The sequence below is a fragment of the Sphaeramia orbicularis genome, chromosome 18, assembly GCF_902148855.1.
Source record: "Sphaeramia orbicularis chromosome 18, fSphaOr1.1, whole genome shotgun sequence".
Taxonomy (NCBI): domain Eukaryota; kingdom Metazoa; phylum Chordata; class Actinopteri; order Kurtiformes; family Apogonidae; genus Sphaeramia; species Sphaeramia orbicularis.
The window spans coordinates 21,349,571-21,368,791 of NC_043974.1; the positions used below are offsets into that span (position 1 = coordinate 21,349,571).

Consider the following 19,221-nt stretch of genomic DNA (forward strand, 5'->3'; position numbering starts at 1 on the left):
CCTTCTTTCTATATACATATATAATGCTGTATATGTCCTTTTACCCATAATGCTTTCTATTTTTGTGTTCCTCCTCCTCGCTGGTTGGAAGGGGGTTAGAGGCGGACTGTCACAACTCATTTATCACATTAAATATCAGCCCTCCAGCACTTTCTCTCTCCCTCTCTTTCTCATTCCCCCGTTAACCCGTCTCTCTCTTTCTCCCTCACTCCCTTTTCTTCACCTCCTACCATTTACATCTCTCCTTCTCACTTGTCCTCTCTACTTTTTTATTGCTTGTTTTCCCCTCTTCCCCTTACACTCCCTCTATCGTTCCCTCACACTTGTCCCCCTGAGCCCTCCAGTGCTTTTCTGAAGGCTTCCATCTCTCACTTTTTTTAACAACTGCCATATGCCTCCACACCCCCCCACCCCCCACCCCATCATGACCCAAGGTTCCTATCTCTCACATTATCCCTCCCTTTCGTATACACAGACATGCACTCTCCCCCTATCATGTCCGATTTGGTGTGATTTGCAGAGGTACAATATGCCTGATAATACAAAAGAACCCAGTCATGCAAAAAGATTTCTGTACCAATCGCAACAATGGACTCTGACAGTGCAGCACATTAATATTCGGAAGATAAAGGGGAAGTGCTAGGATACACGATAAAAAGGGAATCAGATGCAGATGGAGCTTTGCAGCATGCATACCTAGGATAATTCAGAACTCAAACAAAAAACAACAGAAGGCCTTAATTTGGTCCCTGAGGAATGCCCAAATTCACAGGATTAACAAAATCATATCATTAAATTCAGTATACTCATGACATACACTCTCATCAAATCATCTACATTTGCTTTAAAATGTTGTGTCAATATATATCAATGCAAATTTTTGTTGTTTATTCTGAGTTTCAGCTGATGAAATATTTATCTTTTGTAGTTCATCTATCCACCTAATTAAGTCAACCCTCACTGTTGTTCATCTCTGTTTTTGTCTCCACTAGCTACATATACCTGGCTGGTAAAATTAGCTGCTAAATGCAACACAATGTTCACCAACTAGGTGCTTATTCTGTCCGGCACATGCTGGACAACTAGTGCAGTGAGTTTCAATCAATGCTTTTTTGTTTGTTTGTTTGTTTTTTTTGTTTTTCCTTAAAACAGGCGCCTACTGGAGATGACAGATCAAATTATGATGATTTGGGCTGTGGAACCATGCCGAAAATGCTCCATATAAACCAAACAAGTCAAACACCTTCAGAAAATATGGTTGGTACATATGATATTAATGTAGTGGTAATCAAGGAGGAGAAAGAACAATACTCCCAAGACTGTGCAAACCATCCTTTTTAGCATAAGATTACTGTGGATAGCAAATTACCTTCATTTCCTGTAATAAGATATAGCCTTTACTGTACTAATGCTAATTACTACAATGTAAAATGTGGATTTCTACATTTTAAAAAGCATGAAAAGCTTCTTCACAGACATACATGGGTGTAAAGAGAGTTTAGCTGGGTTTAAACTACCCCGCAACCCTGACAGTAGCCTGAGGGCAAGCAAATCCTTTCCTCCACCACCTCAGATATGTTAGCTGGAGGTATTCCCTCAACTGCCTCAGTAAACCACAAACATAATCCAAACTGAATACTCCAGAGTGGAGGCTACACAATCTGCAGAGAAAACACCCATGCAAAGGCTGAGTACCGAAAACACTGACTCATTTAAACATGTGCTCATCGCCTTCTGATTTCCATATTACCCAGTTAACAGTTGTCAACATGAGTGGATGTGCTTGTGTGTGTGTGTATCTGCATATTTAAAACAGAAAATCTATGCGCACATAGCAGTCAAAGCAAAGGAAAGACAGGAAAGTGTGCATGCAGGAGAGGGAGCTTGTATTCTTTCATTATGTGGGTTATGCTGCAGTGACAAATTTAGAGTGTGTCCTGATTTCCTTGAGTCACTGATCCCCAAGATACCACCGGGAGACTCCGAGCACCCTGTCCACACAAAGACCACGGTAGGAGAGAGAGCTGCAACCATGACCACATACACATGGACACACACAAACAAAAACAGGGAGCACAGATGACCTAACCTTCACCACATGGGCTAACCATTTCCTGTCAACACACACACAAACACAACCGCTCCAAGTCCCAAACATATAATCGACACATAGAAGCGGTTTCCTGAACATAAATTACACCGCGACTCGGACTACAACATCAAGTCAATGGAGCATCTCCATCTTCACTGGGAAGGGCACTTAGTTAAGTCTAGGATTAAACACACCCCTAGTTAAAGTTTGGAAAGGGATTAGGATTAATCTGGGGCCGAGGACAACAGTCCCTGCAGACACTGTGACAGAGACCTCGGCTTGTCAAAGCAGACGCAAAGCCAAAGGCGAGCACACACATCCTCGCCGGGTGACTCACCAAAAGCATGGCCACACGTCGCCATAGTGTGAACCACCACGACAATTTAGCCTGAAAGCACCTCTCGCACCATGCAATGGTGTTTTAATAGCAAGTTAATGAACCGTCAATTTGTTACTGAAAATTACTGAAAGGGTATATGCATGCAAAGATGTTTGGTGCTATTTTTAGTCAGTGTGCCGCTCATATGCCCTGCATTTCTTGATTTACCACACTCCCTGCTGTTAGGTGGTGAATGTCAAAGCCTGCTTTTCAGCTTCAGCACAAGCTTGCCTCGCCTTTCACTGTACGGGACAGGACACAAGGTTGGAAGTGATGCCATAGAGTGATCTGGAAATGGTTTACTGATGGCATTCAGTCTCCCTGAATGAAATGCTATTAAATAAAATGGCATTTGTATGGATTGTTATGCATCGATCTAATTATCTTTGTGTCTGGCCCCCTCCCTGTACCCCTCTGTACCCCTCCAACAAAGTCCCCCTGCCTTCCTCTCCTGTGCTTACACCAGCCAATCCTGCGCTTCGGCTGGATCATAGACTTGCGTCACCATAGCAACAGCTGACGTGTAAAGTAACTACCCAAAAAAAGTTTTCTGTACAAGCGTGTATGAGTGCGCACACACATTTGTGCATCTGTATGTCTGATGAAACCATCCCTTGTGCTCTGTACACCCATTTTTGTCTGAAAAAACATTTTTCAATGACCTCATCCTCCCTCCACCTATCCAATTAAGAGTCATGCAGCCGGACCGATCTCTCATTATTTCTCCCTTTCACCCCCTTTCCAACCACACTCTCTTCACTGTTAGTCAATCCGCTGCAAATTGATTTTGTTATCTGTCTAATTCCATATCGCCGCTGTGTGGCCGATGTGTTGGTGTTATGGAGGGGCTGCCTGAAAATGAGATGCAGGAATAGGAGAACAAAGAGACGGCGAGGTCCACAGACAGAGCTGTGAAGTGTGTTGGAGGAAGATGACATCATTGTTTCAGGACAAAGTTGCAGCCATAGGAGTCATGCAGCACTGACTCACCCTCTGTGTGTGTGCTGAATTTGACTGTACATACATTGAGCTGTCAGTCTGTCAGTCAGTCTGTGTACTGGGGATATGGATTCATCTGTGTGTGCATCTGACAGTGTGTGAGCAGAAGACCACTGAAAGTTTAATAATTCAGTTCTCTTTTAACCGTTTTCAGTGACTTCAGTGCTGACATAAACATATTAGGTCTTGATTATCACAGCACTATACATTGTAGAAGGACAGAACAGTTTATCAAAACATCAACAAAACTGCAAATTCTAAAATTTCTGGATGCAATTTTTGGTAAGGGCAAAATGTATCACTACTATAAATAAAGTACATTGGTACTAGTGAGATCTTACAAATCACGTTCTACAAATATATGGAAATGTGGTTATTTGGTACAGACCCCAGAGAAATCCACACCACTAAAATTATAACTCATGTTGCAGTCAAAATATCTGGCAAAAATGTATGTAAATACAACATGTAAATATATGTATTAAAATTAGGTGTGTGTGTGTGTGACTTGAAAAAATATGTAATGCATGTCTTCCTTCAATTAATATACTAATAATCTGTTTTCTTTGTTTACAAAATGTAAGGTAGTGTAACCTTTTTTATAAAACAGGTTGCATGTGTATATGAGTTGTCTAGATAGAAACACAACAATAAAGTGTTATCAAAACAATGATTTAAACCCATTAATTGATCAGCAAAATTGTCACTCAGTACAATAAATGATTATGAACAAATCAATTAGCTGTAAACTGAAAGTAAACAGAGCTATCCATGAGTGGATGCAGTCTCTCCATCTATTTGTCTGGCTGTGGGAACTGCCACCTGTGCCTGTCTTCTCTCAACAACATGGCCGCCTGGCAGGATGGCCATAATAACCCGTCACTATGGTGACGGCACTATAGGAATAAGTGAGAGACATAGATAGAGAGAGGCAAGGAGTGAAAGAAGGCAACCCACTGAGCTTGCTGACATCATGTCAGTCAAACACAAAGGTGACTCCTGGAGGTGGGACGGAGCAGAGGGACGATTAGGGCAGAGGGGAGAAAGAGCCAGAAAGGAGAAAGACACAGACTCCTTCCTTTGTTTGCCGCATTGTCTGCACGCTCACTCCCTTCCTCTGTCATCTTACCTTGCCGTCCTCCCCTTACTAGCATCCAGCGACCTCTTTCTTTCTTCATCTCTTTGTGGCCTTGCCCTCTCTTCATTCCCTATTCATTTACCTTTGTCTGGCAGCTTCTCCTTAGGAATTATCACTCCTTCCTTTTCCTCCTCCTACCACCTTATCCACTTCATTTGTGCTGTCTACGTTCCCACCTCTGAGAGTATCTGCTACACTTTCCCTCCATCAGTACTCATCTCCTTTACTAGCAACATGGTTGCTGTGGAGACAGGTCTATTTGGAAATGGCGGGGGGAAATTATCCTACTATGCTACTATCTGTCTGCCCATTTTGATGCTGTTGTGTGTATATATGCTGTGCGAGGGGGCATATGCTCCTGTAAAGGTGTGCAATCATTTTCAGTGAATGTGTGTAATGCTTGGGTGTGTGTGTGCCATTCTCTGGGGCTCCTCTCATACAAGCATTTCACATCTGAAGAGCTTTATTTGTACCAAACCTCTGTTACAGACATTGTTACCATGGCTACAGCCAGTGAGGACCACTGACACAATGATAGACACAGTGGCCATGGCAACCTCACGATCAGTGGTGGGTAATATGATAATTTGTGGACGAGGCATCTGACACATTACGGGCACATGAATATGCTCAAGCGCTGGAAAGCCGGCCTGTCGCTGGTAATCCACAGGCTTTTGTGCGGCCAACATGCAGCGTGGCTGACAAAGAATACTCTGCAGTAACCAAGGGTGACCAGAACTAACAATAGCTGTCCTCTGGATAAGCTTTAACAAGGGGATACATACATATCAAGCCGCTACTCTGCAGCAGTGTGCTGCTTGTAACACAGGGGATGCCCCTGATTCCAGTTTGTACAATCAATAAAACGATGAATCAATCAGTAACAGCAGTGGTTCCCCATTAGTATTAGGTGGGGACCCATTCTTAAAGCCACCATGCCCCCAAAAGTCACATGATCCACACCATAAGTAAGCCATGACAGCTCCAACAGTCCACCTCATGTTACAGTATAGATGGTGATGGAATCCAGCAGGGCTATTTTACAAGCAGCATCCCATCGACAAATCACCCCCTCCAAGGACTGCTTTAATTCAATCCAGTGCAATCTAATTTTATTGGTATGTACTGTAGCTTCTCGCAATGTCATCTGTCACAAACCATCCTATAAAAGCCTGGGGCCTTGACCTCCTTGAGTGAAGTAATATTCATGTGCAGCCCTTCAATAAGATCACTGCCAGAGCATAGCGTTGCTTCAAAGAGGAGGCTTCTCTGTTGATAGCTTTTGTGACATATACAATATACGACCAAAAGTATGTAGAATGACCTTTTGTTTGATCAGTGTGGCAGTACTCTTTGTTTCATTGAAATTCGACAGGCTATAGTGTGTTTCTAAGTCTGTGGTCTGTGGTAAATGGTATTTATTTTGTGTTTCTGTTTGGTTTTCAATTTCAGTTTAATTTTAGTCAAACAGTTGTTGTACTTTCTAATAACTGACTAGTTTTAGTCTAGTTTGAGTGTTTTTGTATTAACAAAAAGGCCTTGATTTATAGAAGCTGAAAAAGGGGCAGATGAAAGCTTGGATCAGTCAAAAATGATTTACAAAAACACTGTTTATTCAAGGCCCCATATTGTGCAAAGACACTTTATTCCCAAATCAACCTCCTTTTCCTGCAACATTTTATCCCCAATTTTGTTTTGTCCATTGTATTTACAACATATTTTTTTTCATTCTTAGTTTTAGTCTTGGCTACCATTAACTATACTAACCCTGGCGTGGTAAGAATTTGACTGCCTCGACCCCATCCATTTTTCTGGGATGGATGGGGTTGAGGTCAGGGCTTTTTAACCCCGTTCAACATTTCTTAGATGAAGTGGAACACCAACTGTGACTTATGCATATCACTAACATTCTTGTGACAGCATGGGAACAAAACCTTGCAGCTACGTAAAAAAAACTAAAATAAGAGACAGTGTGTTTATAAAAGCCAACGTAAAAACAACAATAACAGCTGATTAGAGGGCTGATATCCTCCAAACCTGAACCAAACCATACAAAGACATAAATACCAAAATAAATAACTCAAAGTATTCAGTGCGGAACATCAAGATAACCATAAAAAGTCTTCATGGGAGCAATTTTATGTTTTGAGCTCAACAGTATTTCTAGTTTCGAAGCCCTACAGGGTGGGGAAGCAAAATTTACAATATTTTGAGGCAGGGATTGAAAGACAGTGTATGATCAATTAGTTTATTGAAAGTCATGAGAATTTATTTGCCACAAGAAAACTGACATAATAGAAAATGTTTTTATTCTATATGTCCTCCTTCTTTCTCAATAACTGCCTTCACACACTTCCTGAAACTTGCGCAAGTGTTCCTCAAATATTCAGGTGACAACTTCTCCCATTCTTCTTTAATAGTATCTTCCAGACTTTCTCGTAATAGTTTTGCTCATAGTCATTCTCTTCTTTCCATTATAAACAGTCTTTATGGACACTCCAACTATTTTTGAAATCTCCTTTGGTGTGACGAGTGCATTCAGCAAATCACACACTCTTTGACGTTTGCTTTCCTGATTACTCATATGGGCAATAGTTTCTGAAAAGGTATGGATAATAGTGTTAGGTATGATTATGACATCAATATATGTTTGGTTTCAAAACAATTGACGTAATGCCTGCTGAGAAAAAAACAACTAAATGTTCATTGTAAATTTTGCTTCCCCACCCTGTATATGACTCCAACTTCTGTCGATATAATATCTGTACCGATTAATCGGTCTCTACCTGAAAAAGAAGTAAATTCTGTTTCAACAGCTGAAAAATACTCTGTTGTGTACCTGAGTAATTATCCATTTTATGTGACAAAATGTTAAACAGGATATTGAATTGTATGGAACAGAATGGAATGAACAATTATGGCGACTAAATTTCCAGATACAGTAGTAATATGGCAGGGGCAGTTTGACAAAATGAAGCATCTGCACATTGTTTTAATGACTGGACTTCAGAACCATTGATAGTCATTACAACAAAGAGACGTCTGGCTCATTATTCGTGGTCCGCAACAATTTAGCCCTGCAGGCTGTTATATTACATGATGAGGAGACGGCGAGCATTGCAGCGCTGCGGTAACCGATTTAGTTGGACGGCTGACCCTAATGTTGTTATCGTAAAGGGAAGATGGATGGAGCAAGTCGAATCTCTCCCTCTCCCTGACTCTGCCTCTCACCACTGTCCCTGTAGAGGAGCAGAAACTGGGAGAGCGAAGAAATGAAGTGACATCATCAGCGTCAGCCACATTCCTGCACAGGGAGGGGGTGAGGAGGAGAGGGGGAAAGAGGGAAGAAGAGGAGGAGGAGGAGGAGGAGAATGTCCCAAAACTTTTGAGGTTACAGGACCGACATCCCCCTCCCCCTCCGCTCGCGCACATGTCCATTCTTTCTCCCTCAGCTTGTGTATATGTGTTACAGTACGTGGGCTCCTCTTCCTCATCATGTGCTCCCTGTTTTAATTCATGTGCTTCTCCTCCTCCTGCCCCCTCCCCCACTTCCCCAGACCCCCACCACCACCTCTTCATACCACCCCCCCCCCTCCTCTCTTCTCTTTCGCTCTCCACCGACCAGAGGAATGCAAGAACCACATCTGGAACTTATTAGAGAGCAAGAGAGAGAAAGGGGTAGATGGAAAGAGAGGGAGAAGTGAGGTGGGGGTGTGTGTGTGTGTGGGGGGGGGGACAGAGAAGAAAAAAAAGAGTCAGACTGAAAAAAAAAGGAAGTCCAGGAGGGGACAGAAACAGAAAGAATTAAGTCTGGTAAGCAGAAAAATGGCCAAAGAGAAAAGCAAAGCAAAAGGAAGCAGCTCTACCGATTAATGCCAATTAACCTCAAGAGGGACGGGATGGGGAAGAGCTGCCCCGGCACCTCAGATGTGGGTTCAGTCACTTCTGATTTCAGCGCAAATGTAGCCTTTGAACCGGCCTCTACCATATTCTGTCTGAATGAGCAGCTTCACTGTCCCCACTGAGGGAGCAGTCAAGCCTGAGTAATAGTCCCTTTTTCTCTGCCGCTGGCCTCCCGACCACTCCTCCTTCGTCCTCGTCCCTCTCTCCTCTCCCGGTTCACTTTTCTTTTCATCCAGCACACCCACCTCCCACACTACAATATGGCCCCCACCACTGCCACCCACCCTTTACCTCACCACCTCTAAAGCAAACAAGAAAAAGTCTAATCACTCTTGATCAGACTTCACCCACCTGCCCGCAAGACTAGCCCTCTTTGTCCAACAACTTTTTTCCCCCACCCCCTTCCCTCCGTCATCCTCCCCCCAAATTGGTCCTCGCTGCAGAATGTGGCCGTGCAGTTTTGGAAAACAAGGCCAATAGATTCAGTCAGATGTGATAAAGTGTTCCTCTCTTGCTCGGGGGACTCTGCATAAAGAAACATTTTTAAGGGGATGTTTTTTTTTCTTTTTTCTTTTTATAACTTTGATGCCCCGAGTCTGTCAAACACAATCAGATTACAGGGCCTTTAAATCCTGGGGCTTCACTTCTACATAGTTGTTAAGGATGCTCAAAGGAAACATCTACGTTTTTTTTAATGGAACTTCTCTCTGACCATGAACTTGATCGTGAATTAACCAACTAAACACTCCTCTGAGATTATTTAAGTCCCATAAAGATGTGATATATAATATATATGACTTGAGGATCAAGTGAAAGCACTCAAGATCTGACTTCTACAAACTCCTCTTGTTCATTGTAAATGGATGTGTAACAGAAGGCTGTTCCAAAACAAGGCAACAGGCTAAAAACAAGGAGCTTCTGGTGCTGTTATTTTTATTGTTATCTTCATATTCTGTCAACTTTTGATTGGTTCCTCTGAAAGCTGCATCCAAGCCCATGAGCTCCACTTCAAAGAGCATTACAGGACACTCGTGTTCAGAGGAATGCCCTTAAACAAACATATCAACTGAGAGAAGCAATCAACATGTCACACATTGACAAACACTCGCTGTGACAGAAATGCCAAGAATTTGTTGACTGAATGGAACCCAATGGGGAACAACAGGCGTGGATGTACATTAAAACATTACGGGCTCCATTCCCAGATTAAGCTTTACAACGGGTTCAGTGATTGCTCTCATTGATGTGGCTGATGTCAATTAGAGATGCTTTTCGGTAAATAGGCTCCATTCAGATCCTGTAAAACCATGACCCAAGTGCGCATATTAATGGTAGGATGCTCCAAAGGCACATTATACTCACTAGGATTAAAATTAAAAACAGACTTCTGCTTCACTACATATGTCACTCCAGATGTACACCCTGAGCTGTAAAGTGTTCAGTATAGCACCAAGAAATGGTTGGTTAGCCTTGAGCAATGTTACAATGGTTTGGGAATATTCACAGCACTATAAATAGTTTTTAAACCCACAATGTCTTCACTGGAAGATCTTGAGGAGTTTGGATTTCTTCTGATTTTCTATATCTTAACATCCACAGCAGCTATTACAGCTCGCAGTTAATCTCACATAGCTATTATCCAAGCAGAAACAAGTTCTCCCCAGTGTGAGTTTAATGGTTATTAAAGCCCACCCTGCCTTCTTCCTTTAGTAACTGACTTTTGTGCTTGAATTTCTCCAGATCTACATGAGCTTAATGAGACCAAGGTCTGTCTATATGAGATTAGCTCAAGTTAACTACTCAGTCTTCCTTTAATTATTGTAAAAACATAAGAAAAACAATACTTGTTCCTGTATGCGGTACAGGATTTACCCCAAGAAAATGGAAAACTACAAAGTAATAAAGAGTGGAAAAATGAAATTCATTTAAATGAAAATGTCATGGTTATTACTGGAAAGAAGGCAAGAAATGGTGTAAATCAGCAGTTTTAACAGAGTGTTTTAGTACCACTCTGGATTCTTTATGAGGCTTTCCTAATTCTTCATTTTTATTTCAACTATTACAGCCCACTTTCAGTCATTAACATTGCATACATAGTCGTAGAATTGCTCCCCAGACCAAACAGCCCTGGAGGAACCTTTCTTTTTCTGGGTGTAAAAGCCCGCCTGAATGTGTCTGACTCTTCCAGCATCTGAATATTTTCTTTGCTGAGCACAACACAGGAATCCGTCTGAGGTCTATGATTCACAGCTCCACTGTGTGATTCAGAGCCGGAGTGTACAGTATGGGCAGCAGCAGCAGCAGCAGCAGCAGCTCGTGGCCTCGGTTCACACAAAAGGACAGAGGCTGACAAATGGTACACCTGCACTGGTGCCTTTGCCACAGTCAGCATTTCAGACCACCGTCTGGGCTATAGGTGCAGTGCTGCAAGTCCAACCTCAAGGCTCTCATTAGGAAGTTAAAGGACTGTGTTTGCAGTGATTGATTATGCAGTAACATTTAACAGCTGCGTTAATAGTGGCGCTTGCTTGGGACTTATTACTAGGTTGGTATGTAGATACAATGCTGGGATACTAAATCTCTTTAGTTGTTTTGTTAGTAGAGACATACTCAGTCCAAGCTGCAACTGTAACAGTGGATTTAAATGACTTAAAACACCCTGATACACCAAAGCCTTAATTAGCTTCTCGACTAACAACCATCCAATCATTAGTACTTCCAGGCAATTACATGTGTGCAAAATTGCAGGCCATAAAATAATGTTTTACTTGTCTAATGAAGAGATAAGAGTGTGAGCCCTCTTAAGAAAAAAATCTCCCAAACCTAAAGAATGTCTTATCTCTTGAATTAAGTGTTCTCTGAATGTGGAGAATTTTGTCTGCTGCTCTTATGTTTTCAAAGTCAATTGCATAAACCACAGTGCAATAATTGAGACCTCGATGTATAATACCCATTTTAAATCTTACTGAACAAAATGTGACCCTCTTTACAACCTACTAATCGTGTCTTCAGGAAAGCCTTGAAGAGCAAATATTTGTGTATGAAAGCCCAACATGGAGTAACGACGTATTCCACAGTAGTAGCAGTGCAACAGCAGACAATAGAGACAAAGCTTAACACATGTAAATGGGCTGTGTGTGTGCATGCATGATTATGCACATCTGTATGTGCATGTGTGGCTGAGCTAATCATGTCGACTGAAGGGTTTATGAGTGGACAAACAGGACAACAGCATGTGACAGTAACGGGGGTCTCAATGGAGAGGGTAGGGGGGAGGCTGTGTGTTTCTGTGCTCTGTGACATGGTTGCCGGTTTGTGTCATATGTAGATTCATGGAGTGCAAGTTCAACGAAAAACAAATCTTTTTGCTGTGTGTTCATGTGAACCCTCAGAAACACACACTGGGTGGATGCTGAGAGATACAAAGCCTGGCAGACACGGTGACATCATCCTTTTCCATACCTTCCCTGAACACGCCCCCTACCTATGATGGAGTGGTCGGCTGGGAAACCAGCAGCCGTCCGTGCACGCTCTTGGTCAGCCAAGGTAGACAATAGAAAAAAGGGGGGTTTTGTGTGGCTAGCGCGGCCACGATGACACACAGATATGCCTCGATCAAACAGGTAGCTTAGAGAAATTACAACCATCCTCTTCTCCTCCTCCTCCTTCAGCCTCCTGTCTCCTAGCAACTCAGCTACAGCTGTGATTATCATAAGCCAATAGCCTACCTGGCACCCCACAGGTATGGAGGGGGAGCACATGCATGGGCACTGCTGCACACGCCTCATTGTGCTGTTGAAATGCAGGCAATGAGGAAGGCAACCAGGAGGGTGAAAATGGGATTTGTGTGGGGCAAACAGATAGGGCATCAGTACAGGAGCAGGAGAGGGGAGGTGTGTGTGAGGAGGTGAGGGAAGGGTAGAGGGAGATGTATAAACCGCTTTTCACCACAGGACCACTACAGGGGCTGGTAGCTGTGGTCTCACTGACTGACAAGCCATTCAGATGCGATAGCAGTGTGGGAGTGCTGCTGGCATGTAGAGCAGCACTGGTCAATCACTGTCATTCCCGTCACGTCCTCAGCGCCTCACCACGGCCCGTCTGAATAACGGCACCGGGGGTTTGTGATATGCAAAAGGTCATTCAGGCCGATGGGCGCACATGCACCACCATCATCACTACCACCACAACCACCACTACCAGCAGCAGCGGCAGTCATGTTCAAGTTGAAGGCACGCACGCGCACGACCAAACGCCAGTAGTGGCACGCGTGAAGAGGCGCGCGGCTATAATCATAAAAAAAGTGTGGTGATCCATTGCTGCGGTGAGGACACGCAGACACACGCACGCGCGTTCACTCGTTTCAGCGCGTGCACGCACGCACACGCCTTAGGTGATCCATTGCTGCGGCTCATATGCCAAACCTATGAAATCATGTAGAAAACCGTTCTCTTTTTCACTCGCGTACACACACACACACACACACACACACACAGTTGTGAATGAACACAGACGCAGAGGGCTGTGTTTGTTTAAGCCCCTTCAGTCTAACGGTATTATCTTTAAACACTGTGAACAGAGCAGGTAATTATCAGCTGAAGGAAGACAGAAATGAGTCTTACCAGTTTGGAAACTTAACAGCAAACTCAGGAGCAGCAGCCTCTGCATGGTTCAGCCGACCAATAAGTCCGTTATTGGCTCAGACCTCCGTGAGGACAGCATCAAAAACCGGGAGTTTTCGGACTTTAATAATAATAGTAATGACAACAGTAATCCGCACGCGTCGTCCCTCCTCGTTTGTACCCTGGCTCGGGTTAGACTCGACCAGCTTTTACACCATTTCACTGCTTTTTTCACCTCTCTCCTCTTCTTAGCTCTTGTGCGATACACAGTCCGCTCTCTACTCTACTCTGAGGGGTGAAGCAGCGGGACCGACGCACGAGACTTCCGGTCTCACCCTTCAAAATAAAACACCCTCCGAAAAAGATGCTCAGTGGAATGTGTATGTCGCAAAAATAAAAGCTGAGTAGTACATTAAAAAAAAAAAAAGCTCACTTCATTCCTACATTTTACTGCAAAACTAAACAGGTTTTTTTTACATTTTATCAGAACACGTGACAGATCTGAAAATACTAACTCGAATAATGTTCGTGAAAAATGTTGTTGTTCGGGGAATAAATATTAGATGAAGTGAGTCAGGGGAGCCATAAGGGTGAGTAAGGCTGTCTGACAGGGGAAGGTTTTTTTTTTTTTTTTTTTTTTTTTTTTAAAATCCATCAGTAAATAAATAAATGAAATAAAATAAAATAAAATCCAGTCGGCCTCTGCCCCCCCCCCACCCCATTTTTTATTTTAAAGTGTAAAAGATGCACCTTACATCTTTCTCATCAATCTTGCATGAAATCAGCAAAACTACTGTGAGCAAAAGTTTGCATAGTTCTATATTTCTAGGTATATGTGAAAAGTGTACATACTTGAACCTGCAGAGAACTTCTTAAACATCGTTGTAAAATGATAAACGTAACCTCTCATGGGACTCAACAATTTTGACTGGTTTTCATGTTGTTTCATGTTTCATGCTTTGTTCCATTAATGCAACAAAAGGTCGTGAAGACATACAGTAATTGTACTTACATTAAACAAAAGAACATTTCACAAAGTATGAAATGGTCAGAGAGTTAGCCAAGCTTTAATGTCTTTCCTATTGACATCCATTCTAGGGATGTCCATGAATAATCGATGAGTCAAAATTGTAATAATCTTATTTTAAGAACTGGTTAATTTTATTTCAGGTAGGTATTTCACATGGTGCTATTTTTGCCCAAGAGCTGCATTTGATAAAAGTGTTTAAAGTAGCCTAGCAATGTTTAAAATCGCCATCATCTTAAAATAATGGCCTAAGCCAGGGGTATTCAAATCCAGTCCTTGAGGGCCGGTATCCTGCATATTTTAGATATTTCCCTCTTCCAGCACACCTGGAAGCCATTACATCATTATCAGACTTCTGCAGAGCTTGATGATAAGCTGATCATTAATTGAACCAGGTGTGCTGGAAGAGGGAAATATCTAAAACATGGAGGATACTGGCCCTCGAGGACTGGATTTGAATATCCCTGGCCTAAGCCATAAAAATGAATATACTTTTTTTTTTTTTTTGAATGGAAAAAAATGAATGAAATATATGAGTTTATGATTATTTTTTTGTTTTTTTAAAAACCTGATAATTGTGGCATAAGCCATTATTTTAAGAAGGTAACTTGTAGTTCATCCAATCTTTGATTGGTCAGTTAGGTTATTATTATTATTATTATTATTATTATTATTATTATTTGTAGTAGTAGTAGTAGTAGTAGTAGTAGTAGTAGTAGTAGCCAAGTTGTGATGACGTCACAATAAATAAAAATTGGTTCGATTATTCTACTTATTTTTCATAAATACAGAATTATTCATTACGGATGATACTTGTACGACTCATTGCTTTTTAATCTTCTTCTCATTTTATTCCAGTTTAATGATACTTTGTTGCTGTGGTTATTTGTTATAAACACACGAAAAAAAAAATGTAGGAAAAAAAATCACTATGTCCACGCTCTACTTCCGTTTTTGTCCGCGCTGTAAACACTCTGACTTGACATGATCTCCTCATTAGCAGTGCATTCCTCTCTCTCTCTCTCTCTCTCTCTCTCTCTCTCTCTCTCTCTCTCTCTCTCTCTCTCTCTCTCTCTCTCTCAGTTTCACGTCAGCAGCACCACAGCACTGCCCCCTTTTTTCTTTCCCTACGAGTCTGGATCACACATAGGCAAACACCGACGAAAAAGAAAGAAAAAGAAACAATTAGATAGAAACAAGGTAGGAAAAAACACAGAACATCACTTTCGACACATTTGCTGCAATTTGGACTATTAGACTATTTATGTTCATGATTACATAGACATAATAGAGGATGATGAGGATGCCACAATAAAAGTGCATGACAGAAGTCTAATGGAAAATACATAAATGTGTAATTATACAACACACAGGTGTCAACAGAGAAACCAGTAAGGTAACTTTACTCCAACTCAGCCAGCAGATCAGGTGTTTATTTCAGTCACTTAATGTGCTTACATTTCAGTGATGATCCTCAATTTTTGCTGCCAAAGCTCAGAAGAAAGTCTGCCGGTGTTCCTCCTGATTCGGGAGGGTTAGGCCGATGCTGGAGCGCCCCCTTGTGTCCAAAATCCAGCTGACCCTGTGTGCCCTGAGCACAACTGGAGCAGGCATCCCACCGCAGCCCCCCTTACATCCGTGCATTGTACCGCAGTTGGTGGTGCAACCTGAGGATGAGATGTGTGAACTGTCTAACCTAAAGCATCCGTGTTTTTATTTGACTTATTTAAGGTTGTTGGATCGACCTTTTCTGGCTTTACATAAACATTTTTGGATGAATTGTAAATCTGTTATCACACATACTGTACATTGGTGTTGAATATATTATGCGTTTGTTTTGAAACATTAGCTGTAATTTTCTTGTATTTATTGGAATAGAGTTATAGCAGGCCTATATAGAGTTCAGTGATTTATTTATTTAAGCTACTGAAAGTCAATTTTATGATTTCTAGAAGACATTATGTGCAAAATTATTTATTCATCTAATAATAACATTAGAAAAGGCTATATAATTTGTTTGTATTTATCACCCTTTTGTTAACGCATTTTGCCCCTTTTTCTGTTTTCCAAGCTTAGTAAAAATACTGAATTAAGATTTTTAGATTTTTAACCTTCAAAAGTGATATATCAACCAAAAGGGGCAAACATCAGCACGTTAAAATCCAAGCCAGGGAACTTTTATACAGATGCACTTTTTTTTTTTTTTTTAATATAGTTACACTTTTATGTAGAAGTATTTTAATACTGATGTGTTTGGTGTGTTTGTTGTGCTTGTTGAATGTATTTATGAATGGGAGGAGTGTAGTTTGAATGTTATTTGTGTTTTTTTATGTGGGGGGGCATGTGCAATTTTGTTGTACTTATTATGCAATGATAATAAAGCTTCTGTTCTATTCTATTCTATTCTATTTACTGGACAAATAGCTATATAACAGTGAAAAGGTTGAGAAAACAAAATTTCCACAATAGTCATTTTATTAGTGATGGTAGCACTATGGTAGCACTATCAGTGATGTAGAATAAGCTTGTTCATTTCAGTCTAAATGTATAATTTACTCCCTGGTTAATTCTGTATTGTCTGTTTTAGCAGAAAAAGCAGATTAAATGCATCCCTTGCATTGGAAGGAGCAGTGCAGTGGGACAATATGCAGCTCTGTGTTCACATCATGTCACATAATGAGTAATAAACCGTTACAGCATCGTATCCTTTTCTCCAAAATATCCTCATCTTTTTCATTGTGATAAAAATCGCAGGTCTGCCGTGCGGCACACAGAGTGACTCATCTCTGCCGGGACTCGAACCCGGAGCCTCTGGATTAGAAGTCCAGCGCGCTATTCCATTGCGCCACAGAGACTGCGCCAGGATATCTCGGGTTTGGCACGGTTTACATACAGCACATCCTCTCATATCGCTGCTTTCTGCATCCTCAGCATCAGGACCACTCTGAGCGGCCATATTTGCAGTACCATGCCTGGCCACCAGATGGCGCTGTTACTATGGTTTGAAATGAAAAGAGCGTCAAGCTGCAGTAACAACAATAGAAAATAAAGAGTCTGACACGTACAAAATAAAAGCTTCAATGCCTTGAAATAAGGCGATGATATATTTGGGGTTATATTTTGAAATACAAGCACCAGGAATCATATTTTAATAAAACTGGCTTCAAGAGTAGAAATGTCGTGCCTGTTTCTGGCATTTTTTAACCATAGATGCAATAAGAGAGGCGATGTTTCTGCAAATACATTCATGGTTTTTACATTTATCACGTTTGTTTAATGGTAAATTATAGATTACACATGTTTACAGCTGTGGTTCATCAGTTTCAGCCACATAAATCCTCATTTTAAGGAAATAATGCTTAAAAATAGCTAAATTTCAGCAGTTGTATTGATTTTAAATAGTACAGATTGCAGTGATGTGTTTGTCTTTTCAGTGTGGTCCTTTGTGAAAGTGATGCAGTTCCTTTTCTGTGTAGTATAAGGCTGTAGGATTACACTAAGATTGCATCAGATGTAACCCATCAGCACCTCCTTCTGACTTCGTACGCCCCCCACCACAGTGTGACTCCATTAATATCATGCCATCCACGCTGCAGTGTCTGAGTAGCCTACATTTTTCATGTCAAGGACACCCAATTAGAACTCCAGACAGTTTTTGTCCAATGCAAGGTTTGTCGAGATTGTAGTCATACATGACCCAGTTCATACATTTTAATAATATTTTACCTTTCCAGCATATTAACTTATTCCACTGTGTCTAAAATGCATGGATGCAATCATGATCATTAACGATCTATCATTATGTTATTAGTTACATAAATTGAATTTGGTGCATTGATGGTTTGTGCACAGTAACAGTAAGACTTTTCTTCACTATGTTTCACATTTTAAAAGTTTCTCAAAGTGAGGTTGTACATCAGAATAGCATCTGAACAATTTAAAGAAAAAGAACAGCTCTGCTTTGGCAAAAGTCCACAGTTAGAATTTGTTCATTTTAAGCAGATTTTGAAACTTCCTCAGTTATGTTCAGTTACAAAAGAACCACTGGGTTTTTCTTCAGAAGTGGAACTGAAACCCCTCCCCATGTTTAAGAGGTAGATCCAGGAAATGCATGAATAGTTTATTATTATTCATCTATTTTTTGCAATAAAAAAAGATTATGATACAACATATATATGCTTTATGAAAAAAACCTTAATAAAGATTTTTTTTTAATGATTATGATGAAAAGCTTAGTTTGTGTTGCAGGATGACTTGGGTCAGCATCAATGTCAATTTTTATTCTTTCAGCACACAAAGTTTAACCAGTTTTAACATGTGACACATAACTTGCAGTAGAGGATGTGAAACTTTTTTCCTCTATATACTGATCCAAAATGGAGAAATGTTCATATAGAATTGCACAAAAGTCTAAGACCCCCATTGAAGTTCCTGTTTTAGCAACATTACAATGATCATACATACAATGTGAATTTGACAGTCCCTGTTCAAGGTTAACTGGGATATACAAGAAATATGTAAATAGCATTAAAATCCAGACAATGTACGCCAAAAATGTATAATGTAGATGTTGTATTAAATCATCTGGGTGAAGAAAGATAAGTAGCCAAAGTGTGAAGAAGTGGTTAAGTTCTGATTCAAGGTTGGAATAAAAATATTGTAAGATTAATGAGAAAACTTGAAAACTAGTGAACCATGAGAGCTCAGTGTCAGAGGTAACACTCAATACTACTCAGTCCTGTTTTGTGTTTTTAATGCTTTCATTTTTATTTTTATTTTTGCATTTTTGTTGTGCTTTAATGAATCTAAGACGTGGATATCAATTTTGAGATTTCTCTTTTAATTCTTTGAAGCAATCGCATTAGCCCGAAGAGACTGTATATGTTATTCAATTTGTTTGCTTATGTGGGTGTGGTCTATTACTTAGAAAAGTGGAGTTGATTGTTGAGTCATTTTAAAATATTGTGCTGATATGGGTTCAACAGGATGCAAAAATACAGTTTTTAGTGAAATAACAATAAACATCAGAATTTTGTATACTCTCTGTAAAACATAGGGACA

General features: G+C 40.9%; 1 protein-coding gene and 1 non-coding gene across 4 annotated transcripts in view; both read right to left on the minus strand.

Annotated features, from left to right (window-relative positions):
* kirrel1a (kirre like nephrin family adhesion molecule 1a) overlaps nucleotides 1-13,431 on the minus strand; it is a 34,325-nt gene extending 20,894 nt beyond the window's left edge. For all 3 annotated transcript variants that reach the window (XM_030161709.1, XM_030161710.1, XM_030161708.1), the window contains exon 1: nucleotides 13,134-13,431. In XM_030161709.1, coding sequence (XP_030017569.1) covers nucleotides 13,134-13,179 — 46 coding nt within the window. In that variant the 5' untranslated portion in view covers nucleotides 13,180-13,431. The remainder of the gene's footprint in view (nucleotides 1-13,133) is intronic.
* A 3,510-nt stretch (nucleotides 13,432-16,941) lies between these two features.
* Nucleotides 16,942-17,015, minus strand: trnar-ucu (transfer RNA arginine (anticodon UCU)). The gene has a single exon. It is a non-coding gene; the product is annotated as a tRNA-Arg (tRNA).
* Between the last annotated feature and the right edge of the window lie 2,206 nt (nucleotides 17,016-19,221).